The following is a 25,127-nucleotide window of genomic DNA, read 5'->3' on the forward strand; positions in this document are numbered from 1 at the left end:
TGATCTGCTCACCAGGCTGTTCTTCTGGAACCAAGGATTGACCAGAGAGCCCCAGCACAACTCTACAGGCAAGAATCCTGGAGTGCCTTGGGGCATCTGGTCAACCACCCCATGCAAGAATAAACTGAAGAGGGGCCCCTGGGTGGCTCAGTTGCCTAAGTGTCTGCCTTCAGCTCAGGTCATGATCCCGGGGTCCTGGAATCAAGCCCCTGATCGGGCTCCCTGCTCTAAGGGGAGCTTGCTTCTCCCTCCCCCTCTATCTGCTGCTCCCCTTGCTTGTGCTCTGTCAAATAAATAAATAAATAATATCTTAAAAAAAAAAAAAAAGAATAACCTGAAGGGACAAAAAGGAACGAGGCCCACATGGGCCTGGTTGATGACACTGTTGGCCATGGCAGGTGCCAGAGCTGGAAGGAGATTTAGAAACTTTCCAGTAAGGCACTTCAAAGTGTCAGCAATCTGAGGCATGGCTGAGGGCATTTCCTTGCCTGGCTCTAAGGAAACCCATGGAAAAGGCAAACCCAAAAGATACTTCAAAGGAGAGATGACACTAGGATCTCACACCTGGGACAGGGAGTGCAGGGGGGATAGGGCTGCTCTGGGGAAGGGCTGCCTTCTCAAGACAAGGAGTTGAGTGAAGTGAGAGGGAGGGATCCCCCACCAGGTTTCTGCTTGCTGGTTGCTCTGAGTCCCCCTCAATATGCATAAAATTGGCTCAGCCCTGCACGCTGGCACTTGGCCATGGAAACCCAAATAGAGCAGTTAACCCTAAAAAAGTTTGCCACCTCCCCCCTTGCCCTGACAGAAGCATCCAGAGCCACAGCCAGGGGCCACTTGCCACACTGGACATGCAATATGTGTTAAAGGAAATGCTATTTCTCCCCCCCCCCCATTTTACATGGACATTTTCAACTTCCAACACTCACAGCCAACCTTTCCATACCTCTTCTGCCTTGTTGCCCTGGCAGAACCCTGGACACACATCATGAAATACTCTCTCCCTCCATATTCTTCGATGGATCAAATCCCCCAAGCCCTCTATTTGCCATGCTCTGCATTCCTAATCAACGGCTCAGTGCCAGGCATCTTCACATCATCAAACGCCTGACCTGCCATTCTAGTTCTGAGCCTGCCTCTCCCACTTTCATCTCGGTACCCTGCCCCGGCTCTCACACTCTTACCCACCTTGACGGTGAGCCCAGACCTATCCTATCCCACCCCAACCTCTTCTTAGCTCCGATGCCCTTGTTTATTTGTTTGTTGTCCATCTCCCTAATTAGAATGTAAGTTCTAAGAGGGCTGGCACTTCCTCTGTCTTGGTCCCCTCTGAATGGAACTTAGCACAGTGGATGGCACATCCTTGTTAAAAGAACGACGAGATGATTGAGTCATGTTTACACTTAAGGAATTACAAGGGGCATCTTTCTCCCTATATTTTAAAAACATACCCAGTGCATTAAAAAACAAAAAAGTCCGTGTCTATTAATTCAATCATCTGTGTCATTCCTGGTTCTGTTTCTAATTCTTTCGATTGGTTTTTCTCCTATGGGCCATATTTTCCTGCTTCTTTGAAAGCTTGGTTTTTTTTACCGGGTGCCACTTCTACATTGCTAGGTGTTCGATTTTTTTTTTATTCTTTTAAATATTTTTTTAAAAAGATTTATTTGAGAGAGAGAGAGCCCAAGCATGCGAGCACCGGGGGCAGTGGGGGAGGGCAGAGGGAGAGGAAGAGAGAAACTTTAGCAGACTCGTCTCTGAGCTTGGAGCCCGGCATGGGGCTTGATCTCACGACTCTGAGATCATGACCTGAGCCGAAACCAAGAGTCAGACACTTAACCGACTGTGCCATCCAGGGGCCCCTGGTTTAAATATTTTAGAGCTTTGTTTGGAAACTCACTGAAAGCAGTTTGACTCTCTTGAGGCTTATTTTTTATATTTTGTTAGGCAGGACCGGAATAGCTTTGATCTATAGCTCATTTGGCCCCACGTCCATGGCAATACCTTTACATGATTTCTGTTCAATGACTCTTCTGTGAGAGTGTTTCTCTACTGTGGCTGTTGGGAGCATGAACTATTCCCAACCCTGTGTTATTTCTGGAAATCGTTTCTCTTGCTCTTTTCTGGTGGTTCTTTCCCCAGCCCTGAGTGATCTCCTCCCCTGCATGCATTGCTCAGCCGTGAGCTGAAGACTTGAGAGTACCCTCTGGAGATCTTCGGACTCTGTCCGCTCTCCCCGTCTGCAGCTCGCTCATCCCTTGTACTTGACCTTGCCAACCAACAGAAGCCACCACGGCCTCCCTGGACCCGATACCAGTTCCTCAACTCAGGAAACCATTTGGTGCCCCCTGGTGGCCTTTTCCTGGACTGAGGCCTAAGCCCTGCATGCAGTAAGTTCTGCAATCACAGGGCTCACCTCACTTGTTTCCCTTCTCTTGGGGGTCAGTGTCCTGTACTGCCTTTTTCCATTGCTTTATACATTTTGTCTAGTTTTCAGTAATTTCAAGCAGGAGGGTAAGTCAGGTCCCTGTTGCTCTACCATGACCATGAGTGGTGTCTTACTTTTTTACACACAGCTTACTCTCAAGTGCATTTCAGGAGGCAGCATGGAAAGAAACAGTGAACTCTGAGAAATTCTGCGTTTGGACATATACCGTTTCTGGGTTTCGATATCTGTGTCTGTTAGCTATTGCTCCAATTAATGCTTCATAACAAATCACCCCAAGTCTCAGTGGCTTGTGTCAACAAGCATTTATTCTCATGAACCTTTGGTTCAGCCAGGGTTCAGCTGATCTGGGCTGGGCTTGAAAGGGAAGCTCTGCTCTAGGCTTACAGGTCAGCTGGGCTTGGCTCCATGTTGTGCGCTGGGCTCAGATCTACTCTCCGTATGTTTTGGAATGGAGGCTGAAGGGGCAGCGCCCATCCCGGTCATGTTCCTCTCAAGGCAGATCCCTGGAGTGCAAAGAAGCAAGCCCGAGCATGCAAGGCTTGATCATGTCTGCTAACATCCCATGGCCCAAGGCACGTCACAGGACCGAGCCCAAATCTGAGGGGTAGGAAAGTATATCCTGCCACCACGAGGCCACGGCAAAGCTTTGGATGTGTAATTTTATTACAGGCGGTAAAGTCTTAAGACTGGCTATTTGATCTACCACAGTTTCTCTATCTGCTTCCTAAAATCCCTTTTAGCAAGATCTGAGCAGGCCCTCCTCCTAACATCTAAACTGCCCTCCTCCTCACATCCTCTGTCAAACGAACAGCAGCGCAAATTGAATTCTAGTAGGGACTGGGCTGGAGTCACTGGCCAGGCTGCTTGCCAGAAGATGTTTTGGAAAGCTCCACAGTTTGGCCTGGAGTGAACTCAGAGCTCAGGATTGCTGGACAGTCTTTCCAGAGCCTCGTATCCATGTTTCCCCTTTTAGAGGCCAGGGAATTTTGGAGAAGATGCACCGTGTTCAAGCCTATGTCCACGTCAAAGGCCCAGCTTCCACTGGGAGGGGACCTTCGGAGAGAGGCTTCCTCTCCAGTGGCTGCATACACTTTGTATATGACTCTCGGCAGGACACCAGGGCCCAGTTGTCTGTTTTTGTCTCTTCTTCATTTCCTCTCTTGCCTTTGTGATTGCTCCAGGAGGTGGATTCACACCCTGCGTGGGGCCATACCACACATCTCTGTCAATAAGGCCTTTGGATCCTGGAGATAAATTCTCAGCAAGAGTTCTAAAGTCAATAGACTTCAACCAGCTCTAGAGGGCCAAAGGCACTCAGATGTGCTAGGTACACCGAGGCTGTCTCCGAGGGGCTCTGGCCAACTCCATGCTGCCTTCCGCGCTCTTGAGTGTGTCTGTTTGCTACGTGTCTGCCCTGTGGACTCGGGGAGGCTTCCAGGATCAGGCTGGATCTTCCTGGGTTCTATAGACTTTATGGAGGACTTACTATGTGCCACAGAACCATGAGGGCCAGAAGTCGACCAGAGAGCCTGGACTCTGACTCGATGGGCCTCAGTCGCAGAGCCAGAGTAAAGGTGTGGGACAGATGCAGGCCCAAGAAGTAGGAGATCTGGGTTCTGACCCTGCTGCTCATTACTTGAAGGAGTATTTACTCAGTACCAACTTGTGCTGGGAACACGGTGGTGAGCAAGACATATAGGTCCTTGTTGTCATGGAGCCTTTAGTCTTGGGGCGAGGGGTGGCAGGCCATAAAAAAATAAGCAAATAAAGAAAGATGATATGTCACGTACTGACGGGGAAAATGAAACAGAGAAATGGTGGTGGCTGTAGTTGGGGGGGTCAGGGAAAGCTCCGCGAGGAGGGGACTCTTGCCGCTGACTAGCTCTTAGAAGCCAGCCCCTCCCCTCTGTTTCAGGTTTCTAATGTTATCAATGAGGGTGTAGATTAGAGGGGCGCTATGGGCAGCCTGGCTCTGAAATGTGATCATCTTCCTTCTCCTGCACGATCCTCTTACCCAGTCCTGGCAAGGAGAGAGAACAAGCCGATTACATGCATTTTCTCTCTGCTCTCTCTCTGGGGTGGCAGGTCCTGTATTTACAGGACAGAGATAGTGGGAGTGGCAGACAGACACTTTTATTCACTCAGCTTCATCGTGGGTGCCATTCCTCTCCCCACTCCACACCCCTCCCCACCTACAGCTGGCTTGGGACCTTTACACAGGCTGGGTGGCAGTTCTCCGAGGGCCTTCTGGGGGCTGGCCCACCCTCCCCTGGGTCTGTATTCTGCAGCTGAAAAGACTCACTGAGGCAAGTCCCCAGCAGCTCTGATTCCCTGGTGGGAGTGGGAGGTTTCAGCCCAAAACCTGCAGAGCCCCAAGTGGCTGGGTGAGGGTGTGAGGCCCCAGGTGCCCGTACTGCCCACTCTCAAGCTCTCTGCAGAGCTCCCAGGAGCCATCTCCTGCTCTTGGGGTGCAGCGATGTCCTTGGATCCTGCCAGGTGGGTGGCTCCCTGGAAATACAGCTGATTCTGGTGCTGCCTGAATGGGTCATCTGGGACGTGAGGGTGATGGTGGAAGGTTTGGTTTGGGAGATCAGGACTGGCCATCACGTTGCTTTATATCCCTCTGCTTTGTCTTGGGCTCCAACACTCTGGCTTGCTGCAGCCATTCCTGGGCTCCTAAACCTGGCTGGTGGGTAGCTCAAAATAACGGATTATCATTTCTCCCATATTCTATCAGCATGAGCTCCCCCTGCCACTACATTCTGATGGTACTATTTCATAATGTCCCGGGTTTATAATCAACTGTGTGAAGCATCACGACAAGAGTGAGCAGAAGGGGTGCCTGGGTGGCCCAGTCTGTTAAGCATCTGCCTTCGGCTCAGGTCATGATCCCAGGGTCCTGGGAAAAAGCCCTGCATCAGGCTCCCTGCTCCGCTGGAAGCCTGCTTCTCCCTCTCATACTCCCCTTGCTTGTGTTCCCTCTCTTGCTGTCTCTCTCTGTCAAATACATAAATAAAATCTTAAAAAAAAAAAAAAGAGTGAGCAGAAGTCCCTGACCTGCCCCTGGCACCCAGGCATTGTCTCCAGCACCCACAGCAAGGACGGCACCCTAAGCCCTAGCCCCAGCCTTGACGGCAGCCTCCAGGACACCGTCCCGAAGGAAACACGGCTCCTTCTATCAGAGCCAAAATCACTGGTTGCTCCCAGCAGCCCACAGATCACGTCTGATGCCAGGGTGAGTGAGAACACCTTCCTTCATCTGTACTCTGTTCTTGCTGCCACAGTGCATGGCTGGATACCTACTGGAAACCTGGAAGGACACGGGATGTTCTTGGTTAGGCTATGCATGGGGCAGGAATTTCTCCATGGATTGAAGGGCACAGCGGGGTGGGGGGAGGCTGCAGGCCATTCCCCTCGGCTCTGCGGCAGCACGCCTCCCAGTGCCCCGACTCCCAAGGGCTGCATTTATTCCCCCAGCTCTGCAGGACGATGCCTCCTTTGCCCTCTGCAAAAGCTTTATCTCCCTGAGCCAGGACCCATACTCATTGTCCAACCCCATGGTTTTTCACAGACACCCCTGCTGAACTCTCCAAGAGATTCTCTTCTTGCTTTTTGCTCCTGAGAGTCATTCCATTCCAGGATGGCTCCCCCAACTGCACGGCTGGACAGGGAGAAGGGTTCTCTGGGCTAAGAACCAGGGCCCCTGAGTTCTAGCCAGGGCAGTCCCCAATCTGTGGTGTGACTGGGCAAATCATGATCGTTCTCTGGGCCTCACTTTCCGAATATCTAGATCGATAAGCGGATGAGGTACCCGGAAGAAGCAGGTGGCCAGCACGGCTCCTTGTTCCTCAAGGTGTCGATCGGCAGCACTGGCAGCCCCAGGGAGCTTGTTCAGAAGTGCAGAATGTTGGCCCCCAACCCAGACTTACCGGACCAGAACCTACCTTTTAACAAAACCTCTAGATTTCCCAGCACGTTAACGTGTGAAAGGAATGGTATGAGCGACAAGCAGTTAATTTGCTTCAAAGTTTGGCTATCATAAGCCAAGCCAGAGGGCTTGGGAGCATAGTGTTTCAAACCACTGCAGCAGGCGGAGAGATGGACGGCTGCGGCCATCCGAGTGTGGCCGTGGGGACCTGGCCAAGGGGGGGCGGGTTGGGGAGCAGGGCCATGTTCTGCCTGACATCGCTGAGGACGACCCAGTAATTCTCTGTGCCACACTGAATGTGGCAGGTGACGGGGAGGAAGAGATTGAAAACAATTCAAGGCTGTGGTCCTTCCGATCTAATTCTGAGTGCCAGACCCCAGGCTGTTTAATTAAATGGAGATGGTCCTTAGCATTCAGACATTCCTAGCTGTTCTGACTGAATCTTAGGGCGGGAAGGAAGAACACCAGGCACCCCAGAGCATCTGAAGGGGATGCGTTCCAGGCACTCTGGACCCACGGTTCCCAGCTCTGCTGCACATTGGAAACCCCTACGGGGGGCCTGTAGAAATCCCAATGCCCAGGGCCCTCCCAGGACAGATTAAATCAGAATCTCAGAGAAGGGTGGTGGGAGGGAGCAGGTAATACGAACAAGAAGCCAGGGCTGAAGCCCACCGCTTTCGACTGTCTATACCAAGGACTGGAGGGCAGGTACCAGGCACCAGCAGGCACTCGGGTCTGGCATTTCCCCTGCAGCCTGGGCCAGGGTTCGTCAGCGCTGCCAGTGGTAACGAGCACAGGGTCTGAGTTGGCTCCACCCCAGACACGTCTGCCATGGTGACTGGGGCAGGGCTGGGGCTGAGGAGGACGGCCACAGAGCAGGGCTCAGAGGGCCCCACAGCACAGACCTCAAACCCAGATAAAAGGTGCCAATTCTTGACCTGATGAGCCCCAGGGAAGTGGTGGAGCTGTCAGTCTAACTGGGATTTTGTGCCTGTAGGTTCCCAGACTGGAGGGTATGGCTACAGAGAAACCATGGACAGGAAATCACTCCTTACTGTGTTGGGCCATTTTTTACCACTGGGGCCAGTTTCCCCACTAATGGCTCCCTGGCGCGTGGCTGTTTGGACGGGACTTTGATGGATGTTATCTCAGGAGGGGCTGGCCACCTAGAGGGAGACAGCATGTGAACTTGACAGATGTGTGGGGGGCCGGGGGAGGTGAGCTGCCCAAGGTCACATGGGGCGGAGGTCAAGGAGCCCTGCGTTTGGGCCTCCTCCCTCCCAGTTCTAGGTTCTTTCTATTTCACTGGGAGGGATCCTGCACCAAGGAGAGCTGGAGGGTTTCTCGGGGTGGGGATGGAGGAATTGGGGGTGGCAGGGGCCCTGAGGCACTTCGCAGAGCCTCTTCTTGGCACCAGCTGGAGAAGAGGGCACAGTGGTCAAGGTCAAGTTTCCCGTCTAGACGCAAAAAAGTTCCAAACTCAGGAATTAAGGAAGTTTTTTTTTTTTAAAAGCACTGTAGAGGGGCGCCTGGGTGGCACAGCGGTTAAGCGTCTGCCTTCGGCTCAGGGTGTGATGCCGGCGTTATGGGATCGAGCCCCACATCAGGCTCCTCTGCTGTGCGCCTGCTTCTTCCTCTCCCACTCCCCCTGCTTGTGTTCCCTCTCTCGCTGGCTGTCTCTATCTCTGTCAAATAAATAAATAAAATCTTTAAAAAAAAGTAAAAGCACTGTAGAAAGGGGTGAACCTCATTTTCTCAGATTTTAAAGCCGTCCTCGGCAGTTAGAAACAGCAGATTTGACACCACGGATGACGAATGCCCCGTACGGGGGATATATACCTGTCCGCATGTGCCCCTGGCAGGGATTTAAACGTTCCACAGCTTTTCCATGAATCCTAAATCAACTAGATTCGTCCTGGCCCTTGGTGAGGTGGAAGAGCCTTCGGGCGAGGCGTACGTCACATCTCGCTCTCTGGGCTCCTGCTCCCGGGCTGACAGTCACAAACGCCCCGTAACGAGCGCTCCGGAGGAAGTGCAGACAGACAGCACCACTGAATTAAGAGCAGAGGCAGCCCAGCGCAGGGGAGAGGGAAGTGTTTGCTTTGGCTGGGGAGGGTGCCTGGGGCCCGGCCTGCATATTGGCCTGACGCAGAGGCCTGATAAAGGGGCTGCGTGGAAAGTGCTGTGTGGTGGGACCCGGCCATCTGCCGCCCACTGGGGAGGCCGCACCTGACCTGGCGGAACGGGGACCCCCTGTCACCCTTCTTCAGCTTCCTTTGCAGCCTCATGGTCACTAAGAACCCAAGATTATTGTTTTTTCCCTAAAGAATAAAAATTGAACCCTTGAACTTTTGTTTTGATGAATTGCTTCCAGGCTGCTATTTGTTTGGAGAACAAAGCTCCCCAGCTGCAGGGAGGGTGGGGGCCAAGAGACAAACACCCGACTGACCACGGAGCAGCTTTTCAAGACAGTGTGGCCACATGGAGAGAGCACAGAAAAGCTGGGTTATCCTGGCTCTGCCATTCAACCGTTGCGTGCCTCAGTTTCCCCACCTGTCAAAAAGGGGATCAGACTCTTGGCTCTGTACACTAAGAGGGTTCCGCCTTTCAGCACAGCTTTCTGTGCTGTCTGGGCACTGTGTTAGCAGGAGGATGTCATCCTGACATAGACCTTGGGTTTATGTCTCTTCTCTGAGAGGGCTGGAAATAGTGTCTTTATTATGTGAGCAAAAGCTGAGTAAACATAACTTAAAAATGTTGCTTACGTGTCGACTTCTCAAGGGAACGAATGATGGTTAATTTCTATGCATTTGTTCCAGAGGAAGGGAGTCTTCCAGCTCCAAATGCCAACCTCTCGCCACTGAAGTCCAGGATGCCATGCCTTCTACTTCCATGAAGAGTTTCCCCAGCAGGTTTGGTCCTCGTTCCCACATCACCCACCTCCTTTCTTCTACTGGACCCTTCCTTCCAGCATGTGAACCAGTCTGCATAACCACTGCTTCTCCTTATCCCCAGCCTCCTCCCAGCTCAGCCCCTGGGACAGCTGGCCCCATTCCCCACCTCTGCTCTCGCTCCTTCCTTTCTTTCCTCAACCACTGCAATGGGCATTTTGTCCTCCCGGTCCCCTGCCTACAGGGCACTTGTCCAGGCTGCCGTGACAGGTGGAGTGGCTGGAAGGCAGCCTCCCATCTGTGCTTCCTCAGCCTCCAGCAGCCCTGGGGTCTACCGCCCGTCTCCCCTGGATCACGATCTCCTGCAGGTCTGCCTGAGGCCGCGCTCGCTCCCCTGCTGGCCTTTCTCTTGCCCTGGCCGAACCTTCTCCGAAGCTTCGACTGGATCTTCCTGCTCTCCTCCAAATGTCAGAGTGCCCCAGGAGTCTGTGTCAGCGATTACAATAACCCTATTTGCTCTCTTCGACAGGGATTTCACTCGGGGCACGGCACTATAGTCCACTCGGACCTCACTGCTGAGCTCCAGACTTGTGTTCAGGGGCCTACTTATCTCCTCTGGGGTCTAGGAGGGCTTCTGAAACTTCGAACGGGCCAACTGGAACTCTGAATTCCCCCAACAAGTTCCCTCTGGTGTCCACACCTCCCTGCCTTTCTGCTAATGGCCTCCCTGTCCTGTTAGCGGCTCAGAGCCGGTGCCCACCACCAACCCTCCTGGCTCTCCTCTCCTTTACGACTCACATCCAACCTGCTGCTGGGGCCAGGCTGCCCTCGCCCCGTGCCTGGACCCCCACAGGAGCCGGGTAACTGCTATTCCGGGCCTCTATAGCCTCTGCTATGCACAGTGGCCGGGGTGAGCCTGCCAAAGCCCCAGTCAGACCATGTCACGCCTTGGCTTAAATTCTTCAGGGAGCTCCCGCTCCATCTGGCATAGAAGCCAAGCCCTTGCCCTTGCCTGCAAGGCCTGTTGAGCTGGCTCCTGCTCCCGAGCTCAGCACCTCAAATGATCTTATGTATTTGTTGGTGTTCTTTCCTCTTTCAACAAGGAAATAGAGGGGAGAAGGCGAGCTACGGCGTCACAGCTGGCTGGTGGCAGAGCCAGCCTATCTCAGGTCTCAGAGAGAGACCCGGTCGAGAGAGAACAGTGGGCAGGCTGGCATCTCGGCATCCTCGCCTGGGATGCTCCATCCATGTGCAGACCTCCTAGTGTCTAAACTGCAGAGAGCTGGCAGTGAAACCGAATGTGGGCCTCCCGGGGCAGGTGTCAGTCCTGACAGGATCCAAGTCTGCCATTTCACTCATCAAGGTGTTGACACGGGAAAGCAACGCTCGCCTCGGCTGGTAGCCTTTGGCTTACTACTGGGACGAGGTTAAAAGTAGGGCTGGGGTAAGGGGTCCTGGGTCTCGTCCCTGGGGGTCTCTGGGGAAGAGGGGAGGCAGGAGAAGAGAAGGCCTGTCCACAGCTGCCAAGAGAGAGATGGGGGGATGAGGGTGACAAAGGCCAGGAAGGGCCTTTTCTTTCTCTTCCTGTTGTCTGACACATCACAGGTATTTCTTCTTTAACTGTTAATGGTGTCCTCAGGCCTGAGCCTTCAAATGGTGATTATGTCTACAACTCATTGGTAAGAACCAGGCTCCAACATGAGAGAGCCTAGAGAGTGACATTTCTAGCCAGGGATTCAAGTCCTCGAACAATCACTCAGCCCCTTCTCTTATGGAGAAGGCTAAACAGAGGTGAATGGTTTTGGGGACAGAGAACACAAGGAGGTGAAGGTCTGGAAGAAGGAGGCAAGCTTTGCAGAGCAGGGTGGGAGCACCTAGGCCCGCCACCCCCTTGGGCCTATCTTGGTGTTTGTGATGCTGCCTCCTGGAGCTTTTTCCTGGAGGAAGCGGAGGCCAGGCACGTGTGAGGTGACCACAAGATCAGTCCTTTGGTTTCAGGAACATGCAGGAAGCTTCCTACTTCCTTCTCAGCTCACTTCTTGCTCTGGCCCTCCCCCTCCATCCCCCAAAGGTGGGTGAGCAACGCCCTGGAGAAAGATGCACTTACATTTCTTCTGCAGAATGCTCTGTCTGGCCTTGATGAATGCCAGGATGTCGGAGTCCGTCTGGCTGTCCCCGGTGAGTGGGACGGACGACGCTGGCCTCTCAGGGGTGCTGAGGACAACCGCAAGCTACACATCATTGCACCTTATATCTGGACTCTGTGCTTACCTTTCCAAAGTGCTTTCCGTGTTCAGAGACCGGATCTCACCCAGGAGGCTATGGGACAGGGGTTGGCCTCCTCACCCCTCCACTGTGTCTGGGCCGAAGCCATAGCAATCCTTTCATATGCAAACACGTCATGTCCTCCCCTGCCTTAATCTCTTTAGTGGCTTCTTGGATCACTCTTGGAATGAAACACAAACTCTCTTCTTGTGTGAACTGGCCCCCAGTATACTGGGGCCACCCTGACCTTCCTTCTGTTATTCTGTTACTCAATAACATGAGTCCCTTCTGGCCTCAGGGCCTTTGCTTTAGCTGTCTCATTTCCCTGGACTGCTCGCCTCCAAGACCTTTGCATGGTTGAATATGTTTTGTCTCAGCACCTTCCCCATCCCTCCCAACCCCCACCCGCACCAAGTCTATTCCACCTGGGGCCTGACTGACTCCTTCAGCACCCAATTTAGATGGCACATCCTTTAGGACGTCTGCCCTGTGTGTCCCCGTACCCTACCATGGCTTAGTTGCTCCTGGGACAGATAACTATTCTCTCCTCTCTTCATAAAAACATGATATTTAGCTGAGAAGCTTACCGTGGCTGAAAAAAAAATGCTACATTTCCCAGCCTCCTTTGCAGCTATGTGCGGTCAGGTGACCAGGTTCCAGCCAATGAGATTTGTAAGAAGAAGTGTGGGATTTCCAAGAAATCCCCTTAAAAAAGGAAGAATGTATGTGCCTTTCTCCCTTTTTGTTTTCCATCCAATAAATTGCCCCTAAAGAAAATTCATAGCAGTGCCCTCCTGGCTTGCCAAGAGTCCCCCTCCTCCTGTCACTCAATACAGCAGGTGACAGTATCCACTCTCTTGGAAGGTAGTGAGGACAGAACATAATAAAGGGCTGTCCATGATCACGAGTGATTGTTTGTGTTGGCATCCAGCTGCAATCTGGGGTGCGCGGAGCTGTTCCTTCTGTCTGGGCTCTGGGAGGGGCATGGCTGGACCTCACCCTTGGACAGCTTGGGAGGTGAGTAGGTGAAGAAGGGTGTTCAAGGGTTCTAGCCAGAGGGCATAAAGAGCACTGCTGGGGAGAGGCCTTTCAGCTTCGTTCGGTCTGCAGTGAACGGTGCATAGGGCCTGAGGCTAGGCTTGTCCACTCTCTGTCCTGCCCTGCCTGGGGACGCTGTGGTGGGACTAGTGGGCTATGCTATTGCAACAGCCCATGGGCCAGCTCTTCTTTCCTTTAATGGCCCTGGCTATATCTATTTACAAGGATACATGAAGCAAGTTTGCCTGCACAGGGCCGCAAAGACCCTTGGGAGAAAACTCCCCAGCTTTGGGACTCAGCGTCTGTGAGAGACTCCAGGGTATTCCTAGAGTCCCAGGGGGGAGGCCAGACCTGAACTCTGTGCAGCTATCAGACAAGGGGCTCCTCAGGATGTGGGAGAAGAGAACTGGCAATTTTGACCCTTTCCACCCATGGCAGGGGCTGTCACAGCACCAGAGGGAGGAGAAGACAGACCTGCCTTCCAGGGATGTGCTGGTGCTGCTGTGCTCCCGGCTCTGTGGGAGGGGGTAAGGCGAGGGCAAGATTTTCCTGGCGTTCACATCGCTGCAAAAGAAAAAAGACAAAAGGAAAAGGAATGGGAGGACATTTACAGAAAAGAAATGTAGGTTTCTATTTAGGAGCTGTACAGATTGAATGTGTGCCCCGCCAAATTCATATGTTGAAGCCCTACCCTGCCCCCAAATGTGATGTATTTGGAGGTGAAGGCTTTGGGAGGTACTTAGGTTCTGGTGAGGTCATGAGGGTGGGGCCCCCAGGAGAGGATTGGTGCCCTGACAAGAAGAGGAAGAGAGATCAGAGCTCACTAGCATGTGAGGACACAGTGAGAACTCGCCATCTGCAAGCCGGGAAGAGGGTCCTTGCCAGCAGCTGATTTTGTTGGACCTTGATCTGGGAATTCCAGCTTCCAGAACTGTGAGAAATAAATAAATTCCTAAAGGTTAAGCCACCTTGTCTATGGTATTTTGTTACGGCAGCCTGAGCTAACTCCGAGAGGAGCCAGGAATCCTGTGTCATGGACGGTGTCACAGTCAGCTCAGGCCGCTCTAACAGTACACCCTAAATTGCGTGGCTCCCACAGCAGGAACTTGCTTCTCACAGTTCTAGAGGCTAGGAGTCCGAGATCAGGGTGCAGGGTGGTCATGTTCTCATGCCCGTTCTCTTCCAGCAGACCGCCAAATTCTTCCTGCCTTCTCTCAGGCTGGAAAGACAGTGAGCTAGCTCTCTGCCTCTTCTTAAGAAGGCACTAATCCCCTTCATGAGGGCTCCACCCTTGTGACTTAAAGACCTACCTCCAAATACCATCACATCTGGGATTAGGTTTAAACAAATGAATTTTTAGAGGGCACATTAAGTCCGCAACATTCTACCCCACCCCCTCCCCACCCCTGCCAAATTCATGTCCTCACATGCAGAACACATTCCTTCCATCTCATCAGCCCCCAAAGCCTTAACTTGTCCCAGCATCAACTCTGAAGTCCAAAGTCCCATCTAAATCAAATATGGGTGAGACCTGGGAAGTCGAATCACCCTGAGGTGGAATTTATCCAGCTGTGAGCCTAGGAGACCAGACAAGTTATGTGCTTCCAAAATAAAACGGTGGACAAGCGTAGGTTAGACCTTCCCATTCCACAAGGGAGAAAGAAGAAAGAAGGAAGGGGTGATGGGTCCCAAGCAGGTCCCCCAACCTAGCAATGCAAACTCTGTGAGATCTTTTTTTTTAATGATTTTTTATTATATTATGTTAGTCAACGTACAGTACATCCCCGGATTCTGATGTAAAGTTCGATGCTTCCTTAGTTGCATATAACACCCAGTGCACCATGCAATACGTGCCCTCCTTACTACCCATCACTGGTCTATCCCAATCCCCCCCTCCCCACTGAGGCCCTCAGTTTGTTTCTCATAGTCCATAGTCTCTCATGTTTCATTCCCCCTTCTGATTAGCCCCCTTTTCTTTATCCCTTTCTTCTCCTACCGATCATCCTAGTTCTTCTGTTCCATACATGAGAGAAACCATATGATAATTGTCTTTCTCTGCTTGACTTATTTCACTTAGCATTATCTCCTCCAGTGCTGTCCGTTGCAGCAAATGTTGAGAACTCGTTCTTTCTGATAGCTGAGTAATATTCCATTGTATATATGGACCACAGCTTCTTAATCCAGTCATCTGTTGAAGGGCATCTCGGCTCCTTCCATGATTTGGCTATTGTGGACAATGCAGCTATGAACATTGGGGTGCATATGGCCCTTCTCTTTACTACGTCTGTATCTTTGGGGTAAACACCCAGTAGTGCAATGGCTGGGTCATAGGGTAGTTCAATTTTTAACTTTTTAAGGGACCTCCACACTGTTTTCCAGAGTGGCTGTACCAACTTGCATTCCCACCAACAATGTAGGAGGGATCCCCTTTCTCCACATCCTCTCCAACAATTGTTGTTTCTTGCCTTGTCTATCTTTGCCATTCTAACTGGCGTAAGGTGGTATCTCAGTGTGGTTTTGATTTGAATTTCCCTGATGGCTAATGATTTTGAACATTTTTTCATGTGTCTGTTAGCCATTTGTATGTCTTCATTGGAAAAGTGTCTGTTCATATCTTCTGCCCATTTTATGATTTGTTTATTTGTTTCTCGTGTATTGAGTTTGAGAAGTTCTTTGTAGATCTTGGATACCAGTCCTTTATCTGTGGTGTCCTTTGCAAATATATTCTCCCATTCCGTGGGCTGTCTCTTAGTTTTTTTGACTGTTTCCTTGGCTGTGCAGAAGCTCTTTATCCTGATAAAGTCCCATAAGTTCATTTTATCTTTTATTTCTCTTGCCTTTGGAGATGTGTCGTGAAAAAGGTTGCTCTGGCCGATGTCATAGAAGTTGTTGCCTATGTTCTCCTCTAGAATTTTGATGGATTCCTGTCTCACATTGAGGTCTTTCATCCATTTGGAGTTTATTTTTGTGTATGGTGTGAGAGAGTGGTCAAGTTTCATTCTTTTGCATGTAGCTGTCCAATTTTCCCAGCACCATTTATTGAAGAGACTGTCTTTTTTCCACCGGATGTTTTTTCCTGCTTTATCAAAGATTAGTTGCCCAAAGAGCCGAGGGTCCATTTCTGGGTTCTCTATTCTGTTCCATTGGTCGATGTGTCTGTTTTTGTGCCAGTACCATGCTGTCTTTGTGATCACAGCTTTGTAGTACAGCTCGAAATCCGGCATTGTGATGCCCCCAGCTTTGTTTTTCCTTTTCAACAGTTCCTTGGAGATTCGGGGCCTTTTCTGGTTCCATACAAATTTAAGGACTATTTGTTCCAGTTCTTTGAAAAATGTCCTCGGTATTTTGATCGGGATAGCATTGAAAGTGTAGATTGCTCTGGGTAGTATGGACATTTTAACTATGTTAATTCTTCCAATCCATGAGCATGGAATATTTTTCCATCTTTTTATGTCTTCCTCAATATCTTTCAAAAGTGATCTATAGTTTCTAGGATATAGGTCCTTTACGTCTCTGGTTAAGTTAATTCCAAGGTAACGCATGGTTTTTGGTGTTATTGTAAATGGGATGGATTCCCTAATTTCTCTTTCTTCAGTCTCGTTATTCGTGTATAGAAATGCAACTGATTTCTGGGCATTGATTTTGTATCCTGCCACCTTACTGAATTGTTCTATAACTTCTAATAGTTTGGGAGTGGATTCCTTTGGGTTTTCCATATAGAGTATCATGTCATCTGCAAAGAGAGACAGTTTGACTTCTTCTTTGCCGATTTGGATACCTTTGATCCCTTTTTGTCTTCTGATTGCTGTTGCAAGGACTTCTAGTACTATGTTGAATAATAGTGGCGAGAGTGGGCATCCTTGTCGTGTTCCTGATCTTAAGGGAAAGGCTTCCAGCTTTTCCCCATTGAGAATAATGCTTGCAGTAGGCTTTTCATAGATGGCTTTTATGAGATTGAGAAATGTACCCTCTATTCCTACACTCTGAAGGGTTTTAATCAGGAAAGGATGCTGTATTTTGTCAAATGCTTTTTCTGCATCAATTGAGAGGATCATATGGTTCTTGAGTCTTTTCTTGTTGATATGATGTATCACATTGATTGATTTGCGAGTGTTGAACCATGCTTGCATCCCAGGTATGAATCCCACTTGGTCATGATGGATAATCCTTTTAATGTACTGTTGGATTCTATTAGCAAGGATCTTGTTGAGGATTTTGGCATCCATATTCATTAGAGAAATCGGTCTGTAATTCTCCTTTTTGAGGGGGTCTTTGCCTGGTTTGGGGATCAAGGTAATATTAGCCTCATAGAATGAGTTTGGTAGCTTTCCTTCTGTTTCTATTTTTTGAAATAGCTTTAGGAGAATAGGTATTATTTCTTCTTTGAATGTTTGGTAGAATTCCCCAGGAAAACCGTCTGGGCCTGGAGTTTTATTATTTGGAAGGTTGTTTATCACTGACTCAATTTCTTCATAGTTAATTGGCCTATTTAAGAAATCTATTTCTTCCTGTTTCAGTCTTGGTAGTTTATAGGTTTCCAGGAAGGCCTCCATCTCTTCCAGATTGTTTAGTTTTTTGGCATATAGCTGTTGATAAAAGTTTCTAATAATCCTTGCAATTTCAATGGTGCTGGTCGTGACCTCTCCCTTTTCAGTCATAATTTTAATAATCTCAGTCCTTTCTCTTTGTTTTTGGACAAGTTTTGCCAGTGGTCTATCAATTTTATGGATTCTCTCAAAGAACCAGCTTCTAGTCCTGTTGATCTGCTCTACTGTGGTTCTGGTCTCTAATTCATTGATTTCTGCTCTAATCTTGGTCAACTCCTTCCTTGTCAGTGGGTTAGGCCTGTCCCTCTGTTGCTGTTCCAGTTTCTTGAGGTGAGAATATAGAAACTGCATTTTAGATTTTTCTATTCTTTTGAGTGAGGCTTGGATGGCTATGTATTTCCCCCTTAGGACTGCCTTTGCAGTATCCCATAGGTTTTGGACCGTTGTGTATTCATTCTCGTTGGTCTCCATAAATTGTTTAATTTGTTTTTTGATTTCCTGGTTTATCGAGTCATTCTTGAGCAGGATGGTTCTTAGCCTCCAAGTGTTTGAGTTTCTTCCAGGTTTTTCCTTGTGGTTGAGTTCCAATTTCAGAGCGTTGTGGTCTGAGAATATGCAGGGGATAATTTCAATCTTTTGGTATTGGCTGAGACCTGTTTTGTGTCCCAGAGCATGATCTATTCTTGAGAATGTTCCATGGGCATTTGAATAGAATGAGTATTCTTTGGTTCTGGGGTGTAGTGTTCTATATATATCTATGAGGTCCAACTCGTCGAGTATGGCATTCAAAGCCTTTGATTCTTTGCTTAGTTTTTGCCAGGGTGTTCTGTCTATTTCTGATAGTGGGGTGTTGAGGTCCCCTACTATTACTGTGTTCTTATCTATATGTCTCTTTATTTTGGTTAAGAGTTGGCTTGTGTATCTTGCTGCTCCCCTGTTGGGGGCATATATATTAATAATTGTCATATCCACTTGTTGAATACTTCCTTTAAGAATAATATAGTGCCCTTCTGTATCTCTCTCTATGGCCTCTAGTTTAAAATCCAGTCTATCTGATATGAGAATTGCTACTCCAGCTTTCTTTTGAGGTCCATTTGCGTGGAAGATGGTACTCCATCCCCTTACTCTAAGTCTGAATGCATCTTTGGGTTCAAAATGAGTCTCTTGTAGACAGCAAATGGATGGGTCATGTCTTTTTATCCAATCTGCAACCCTGTGGCGTTTTATGGGAGAGTTTAAGCCATTTAGATTGATAGAGATTATTGACAGATATGATTTTAATGATGCCATTTCTCTTTAAAGTCTTTGTATCGGTTGTGACTTGCTGCTCTGTATCACTCTTGGGGCCTTTTTACCTTTATAGAGCCCCCCTTAATATCTCCTGTAGGGCTGGTTTCGTGGTTACGAAATTGGTTAATGATTGGCGATTTTGGAACGTCTTTATTTCTCCATCAATTCTGAATGACAGCTTTGCTGGATAAAGGATCCTTGGCTGCATGTTTTTCTCTGAAAGAGCTTTAAAAATGCCCCCCCAAGCCTTTCTCTCATTCCAGGTCTCTGTAGACAGGTCTGACGTAATCCTGATACCTTTGCCTTGGTACGTGAGAAATTTCTTTGCCCTGGCCGCTTTCAATACTGTATCCTTGGATCTAATATTTGCGAATTGCACTATGACATGCCGTGGCGTAGGTTTGTCCTGGTTGAGCTTGGATGGGGTCCTCTCTGCCTCTTGGACACGAATGCTTGTTTCCCTTGCTAGATTAGGGAAGTTTTCAGCTACAATTTGTTCAAATATCTCTTCTAGACCTCTGTTTTTCTCCACCCCTTCAGGGATGCCGATGATTCTGACATTGGATCGTTTCATAGAGTCAGTAATCTCCCGTAATCTACATTCGTGGGCGTGGATTTTTTTAAGACCAGCTTCTATTTTCGTTTTTTCCTCTACTAACCCATCCTCCAATTTGCTAATACGTTCCTCTGCTTCGGTGACCCTGGCCATGAGAGACTCTAGTTTTGCCTGCATTTGGCTCATAGAAGTTTTAATGTCTGTCAGATTCGCTCTTATTTCCGTCCTTAGGGATTCTATATTCTCAGTAACATTTTCGTTAATACTTTTTTCAAGTCTACTCATCATTTTGACCATTGTTACTCTGAATTCCATTTCTGATAATTTGGTTACATCCATATCCATTATTTCTGTGTCAGAGGCCACAGGCTCACTGTCTTTTCTTTGCTGGGGGGGCTTCTCCTTCTTGTCATTCTGATGAGAAGAGGTTGCGGGGTTGTCCAGAGCCCAAATTATTTACTGGGACCCAGGCCGTGCGCCCTTGTTTTATAGGGATCTTAGGGATGTGGGCTTCTTCTTTAAAGATTTTATTTATTTATTTATGTGGCAGAAAGCCAACCAGCGAGAGAGGGAACACAAGCAGGGGAGTGCGAGAGGAAGAAGCAGGCTCCCAGCGGAGGAGTCCGATGAGGGACTCCTTTCCAGAACGCCAGGATCATGCCCTAAGCTGAAGACAGGCGCTCAATTACTGTGTCACCCAGGTGCCCCGGGATGTGGGCTTCTTGATTTTTCAGCCTTTCTTCTGGGGGAGGGGCCTGCCGCGCCGATACTCAGGAAACCCTGTTTGGGTAGAGTCTCCGTGTCCCCTGTGAGGGGGGATGGGGATGGGCATCCTGTGAGCTGGTATTTCCAGGCTTTTGTTCTCTGGCGGCTTTCCCTGGCGGTTTGCTCTGCCTCTTCTGAGAGTCAGAGCAGCAGTGTCCGTATCCTAGCCTCTGTCTCAGAACAGAGGGATTGCGGCCTGTTCTCCACTGATGTTTTGGCCACTTTAACTCTGTTTCTGTTGGTGCTGCTCAACCCTGCAGCGTCCTGGGATGTGCATCCCACACCCGGCGTCCCAGCCCTCACTTCCAGGGCCGGCGTGTCTCTGTCCTTTGTGTTTCTAACACTGCCAGCCGCCAGCCGCCCCCACGCTCCCGGAGCTCCCGCTCTCAGTCTGGATCCAGTGAGCACACCAGGATTCCGGAGTTCCATGAGATGCCTGGTGGCGCGTGCTCCCGACTCACGGTCTCAGTCTGCTGTCTCGCGGGTGCCGTCCGCAAGTCCTCCTACTCCCCCGTGCAGGTGGCTACCGCTTCCCAGCACCCGAACGCGGTGGCTCCCTCCCCCTTCCGTTTATCTTCCGATATCTGTGCGCGGTTTCATGGCTCCCCGCTTCGTACCTCAATACTCAGTACTGGAGATGTTCATTTGTAGAGATCCAGATGTATCTTCCTGCGTCTCAGGCTGATTCGATGGATGTTCAGGCTGGTCTGGTACCTATCCAGCTCGACTCAGGGGACCGGCTGAAAAAGGGGTCCCCCACTCCTCCGCCATCTTCAAGGACTCCTCAAACTCTGTGAGATCTTAAGGCTTGAAAATAATCATCTCTGGTCCAATATTCTGCCCTTTGGACTCACTGGGGTGATGGTCGCATCGTCTGGACCCACTGAGTAAAGGTCCTGCTGGGCTCTGCAGGGTGGGGGTCATGCCCTCATGGTTCTGCACAGAGGCCCTGCCCCACAGCTTTGGGTAAAGGCTGTCTGCTCTGTTGAAAGCAAGGCAATGCCCCCCACTTTTGAAATGGAGAAGGCAGCCAGGATGATCTCTCGATTGCCTTCAGGGTCATTCTTCCCTTAACTTGGAAGAATGACACACGTTCGCAGCAGAATAGCTGGCATTTATAGACACCGTCTACTCACCAGGTCCTGGAAAGTGCTCTGCAAACATCATGCCATTTACTCCTGTCAATAACCTCATTATCCTCATTACACAGGTGAGAAAATGGAGGCTTAGGGAGGTTAAAGAAATTCTTTAAACATTACCAGCTGGCTACGGGCAGAGTCTGAATCTGATCCATGACTCTGAGGGGTCAAACTCCGTGCTCTCAGCCACGATACCTGATCAACTGGACTCGGCTGGAGATGCATGGCTCACCCCTGGACACACCGACTGACCAGCCCCGGCTCCTGAGTGACGAGTCAGACCCAACAGGCCAGGCAGGTGCATTTTTAACTGGGCTGCCCAATGTGTGTGCTGTGCCTTGGATTTCTGGTTGCAAACAGCAGAACCCAACAGTGTCCCTCAGGAGGTGAAGAGGCCAAAGCTGTCCCAGGATGCCAGCGACAGGCTGGGATTCTCTCCCTTGCTGTGGGAGGGTCCTGTCTAGGTACCATATCAGAGCTGGAAGAGACCTAAAAGGTCACCTGGTCAAACCCTCCTTTACAGATGGGGACACTCAGGTTGAGAGGTGGGCTAGGGTTAGACAGGGGAGCTGGCTTTGCCTAGCCTGCACCATCAGTCTGAGGCACTCCACAGGCTGGACAACCTGCTGCCCCCATCATGAATACAGCCCCTTCCCGCGCTCCAGCCTTCGACCCTCTCAGCCAGCCGCGGGGCCTCTTTCCCTGGGCCTGCCTCCACAGGTTCGAGACTGTGGGTCAAACAAACAGGAAGGGAAATCAGAGCCTAGGAATCCCCGCCACCCTCACGCCTATTTCCCTGCATCGCAGAGACTCACAGTGGGGAGAGGATCATCTGGGCTGTCTGGTTAGGGATGGTGTTGAACCAGAGGAAGCCACAAGGTGGCAGGCTCTGCACGCTTTTCTTTGGGAAACAGTGGCCAATGACCAGGGCTCCTTCTGAATGGTTCCTGGTGCAGGCCTCCAGAAGGGAAGGAGAAAGGGCCTTCCATTCTGTAGGAGCTTTGATTGCACCAGGTCAAAGTCAGTTTGGAAACTGTAGCAAGTCTTGTAAGATCAGGTCACCGGCACTCAAATGGCTCACTAACTCAATAGATTCCCAGTGGATTCCCAGTGGATCCTTGCCTAAGATTTCAGGCAGCATCCACAAGTACAAACTGTTGAGGGTTGGCAGTGGGTGGCAGAGGGGCAGAGGTGGACGTGGATAGGGCAGAAAGGTGTGATCACACCATAGAAAGATGGGGGTGTCCAGCACCCTCTGCAGAGGCCCAGCTGCCCAGCATATTGCTGCGACCACGTAGGAGGATGGCACACTGCGAAGGCTCGGGGTTCCTCCAGACTTGAAGCTGCTCAAGTGCCCCTGGATGCCACGGCTCAGTTTCTGAACCCTCAGGATCGCACCACAAATTACTTTTGTCTTCTTTCCTGACCAACCGGCCTTGCACACTGCATTCATTTCTCATGTTGACAAGCCTTCTGGAGAAAGAACACACCAGTCACCAGAATTAGCTATCTTTTTCTTAATAAGGATTGATAGGTAGTATTAATAATAGGCCTCCTGGGTTGCCAATCGGAGTGTTGTGAATTTAGTGTGATCAGCCCGCAGGCCCTGGGCATCCCCGAGGAAGTGATGTGATCAGGTTTCTTCCGGAAGCTGAGGAGCACAGGACTGGCCCCAGGCCTGCAGCGTCCATCTGGAGCAGACACTCTGGCCCTGGGGGAAGCAGCCGTGGACTGTGGCTCTCCGGCCCCCACAGCTCTTCGATGGCACTGCACGTTTATCAGCATCGTGAGGGGCCTTGATGCATCTCAAAGATGAGGTGAGGACATCCGCAAGCGGGGAGCTGCCTTGCCCAAGAGCGCTGCTTGAAAAAACTATAAAGAACATTTGTTTCAGACATCCTTTGTGAAAGTCTAAATTGAGGGGACTCCTAGCAGGTAACCCACGGTGATGCGATGCACACCTCTGAAATCCACTGCTCGGAGCTTCAGGGTTAAGGGTCTCTTGGCAGGCACCTGCAGGGGTCATCTTCAATTAGAATATCTGAGGAATGTGCAGGAATGCCAAAACGCTACTTCTCACGCAGGTGGGTGCGGGGAGGGAAGCATGATTCTTAGAGTGGTTCCCCAAGAAGATTCTAGAAGGCCCTGCCCAGTGGCTGGTTCTCAGCCTTTTCCATGGTGGGCACCTTTGGCAGAAGCTGGCTGCCAGAGGCTGGTGGCAGAGGGGACAAATGGACAAGCAATATGGAGAGGCAGCTTTGGCTGATGGGAGGGGGGCAAGAAGCCTAGGGAGGAAGACAAGTAAAGAAAAAAGAGGGAGAAAGGAAATGGAGGGTGGGGTTAAAGATGAGCAGAGCAAGAGAGTGGGAGAAAGGGATGGGGAAGAATGCAGTGCAGGAGTGAAGCCAAGAAAGGAGAGGAGGCAGGGAGAGAGGACCAGCATGGGGGTGGGGGGTTGGGAGTGTTGGGAGTGGGGGGAGGGAAGGAGGGAGAAAGGAAACACTGGCACAGCCTGGAGCCTGAAGTTCAGGATTGAGGTGTAGCTCTTCGCATTATCAACTACAGCGAAAAAAACATCCCTTTCTGGGCCTCAGTTAGTTAAATGAGGGGATGGAAGTTAGGGCTTCTCAGTAGAAATGGTGGTGGCCAATGGCAGGGAGTTCTGGTTTTCCAGTCAGAGGGTGGCTTTGTGGGCAAGTGTAGATTTGCTTTTTGAGAATCCTGGCCCCTTCGGAAAATCAGACTGTGGACACATTGAAAGAGGCGAGGCCCCAAGCAGGAGGACCTGGAGTTTGGCAGAATACAAAGAAAGCATGGCTATATGAAATAGCACAGAACCTGGGCTGGAAAATGCCACGTCCTGCTAAAGCCACAGAGTACACAGGTGCCTCTCCAGGGCGGCCACTGACGCGAGGGGTGAGTAGAGCAGCTGGGCGCTGACAGGCCTGGGTTCCAATCATGCCTTACCACTGATTAGCTGGGAGGCCCTGAGCAAGTTAATTGGGCTCTCAGAGCCCAAGTGTTCTCATCTGTAAAATGGGGACAATGATTGTATGCTGCACATTTGCTCAGCGCTTGGCCTACAAGGCCCAGGAGAAGAAAAGAGAAGAAAGAGAGAAGTAGAAAGAAGTAAGAGAAGAAAGCTAAAGCTGTCTCCTCAGGGAATTTAAGGACACCAACAACTCATCCCCCACTGCTGGATGTTGGCAGAGAACGTCTGAGAAGCCGTGATGACGTGGGACAGCGTGTCCTTCCCACTTCGTCCCTGCTAGAGTCCTGTGAGCAATTTTCTGCCAGCACTATAAAGCGGTAGCAGGTGATTTCTTTGTCAGCGGTGGAGCCCCTACACCTCTCCCTTTCCAGTCTCTAGCAGGGATCTTTTTCTCTCGCCTATTGGCAACTTTCTGACTACAATTTTGGGTATCCAAACTGCTGCATGGAGGGAATTTAGGGCTGCCAAACACTCACAGTTGAGGTGTCTGAGCAAATACTATTCAGGACACTTGGTTATCTCTGCCAAGCATTAGAAGTCCGACCAGAGCACTGGCTGCCCCCAGAGATGAACAGCACTCCTAGGCCTATCTGGGCCATCTCTCCAAAGACTCTTCTGCCAGCAGTCATTGAAGGATGACTGGAAGTCTGGAAGCAAGATTATTTCTACCTTATAGCCCTGGAGTGTGCATACTGGCCTTTACACACACACACACACACACTGCATTGTCATTGTTTGTTTTTTTTTCCAAGTTTATTTATTTATTTATTTATTTTTTAATAATAATGTTTTTTTATATTATGTTAGTCACCATACAGTACATCCCTGGTTTTTGATGTAAAGTTCCATGATTCATTACTTGCGTATAACACCCAGTGCACCATGCAATACGTGCCCTCCTTACTACCCNCCATGCAATATGTGCCCTCCTTAATACCCATCACCGGCCTATCCCAATCCCCCACCCCCCTCCCCTCAGTTTGTTTCCCAGAGTCCATAGTCTCTCGTGGTTCATTCCCCCTTCTGTTTACCCTCCCTTCGTTCTTCCCTTCCTTCATCTACCGATCTTCCTGCTATTTCTTATGTTCCATAAATGAGTGAAACCATATGATAATTGTTTTTCTTTGCTTGACTTATTTCACTTAGCATAATCTCCTCCAGTCCTGTCCATGTTGCAACAAATGTTGAGAAATCGTTCGTTTTGATAGCTGAGTAATATTGCATTGTATATATGGACCACATCTTCTTAATCCAGTCATCTGTTGAAGGG

At 50.0% G+C, this 25,127-nt stretch overlaps 1 protein-coding gene across 11 annotated transcripts in view; it reads right to left on the reverse strand.

Moving 5' to 3' along the window:
* The window catches only part of KIF6 (kinesin family member 6), a 465,947-nt gene that overhangs the window by 3,991 nt on the left and 436,829 nt on the right, over positions 1-25,127 (reverse strand). For 6 of the 11 annotated variants that reach the window (XM_034660665.1, XM_034660664.1, XM_034660667.1 and 3 more), the window contains 2 exons: positions 13,043-13,132; positions 8,079-11,479 (listed from right to left, as the gene is read on the reverse strand). In XM_034660665.1, coding sequence (XP_034516556.1) covers positions 11,293-11,479; positions 13,043-13,132 — 277 coding nt within the window. In that variant the 3' untranslated portion in view covers positions 8,079-11,292. The other 5 variants (XM_034660662.1, XM_034660661.1, XM_034660659.1 and 2 more) reach the window with 5 other exon arrangements.

The sequence above is a fragment of the Ailuropoda melanoleuca genome, chromosome 5, assembly GCF_002007445.2.
Source record: "Ailuropoda melanoleuca isolate Jingjing chromosome 5, ASM200744v2, whole genome shotgun sequence".
NCBI lineage: Eukaryota > Metazoa > Chordata > Mammalia > Carnivora > Ursidae > Ailuropoda > Ailuropoda melanoleuca.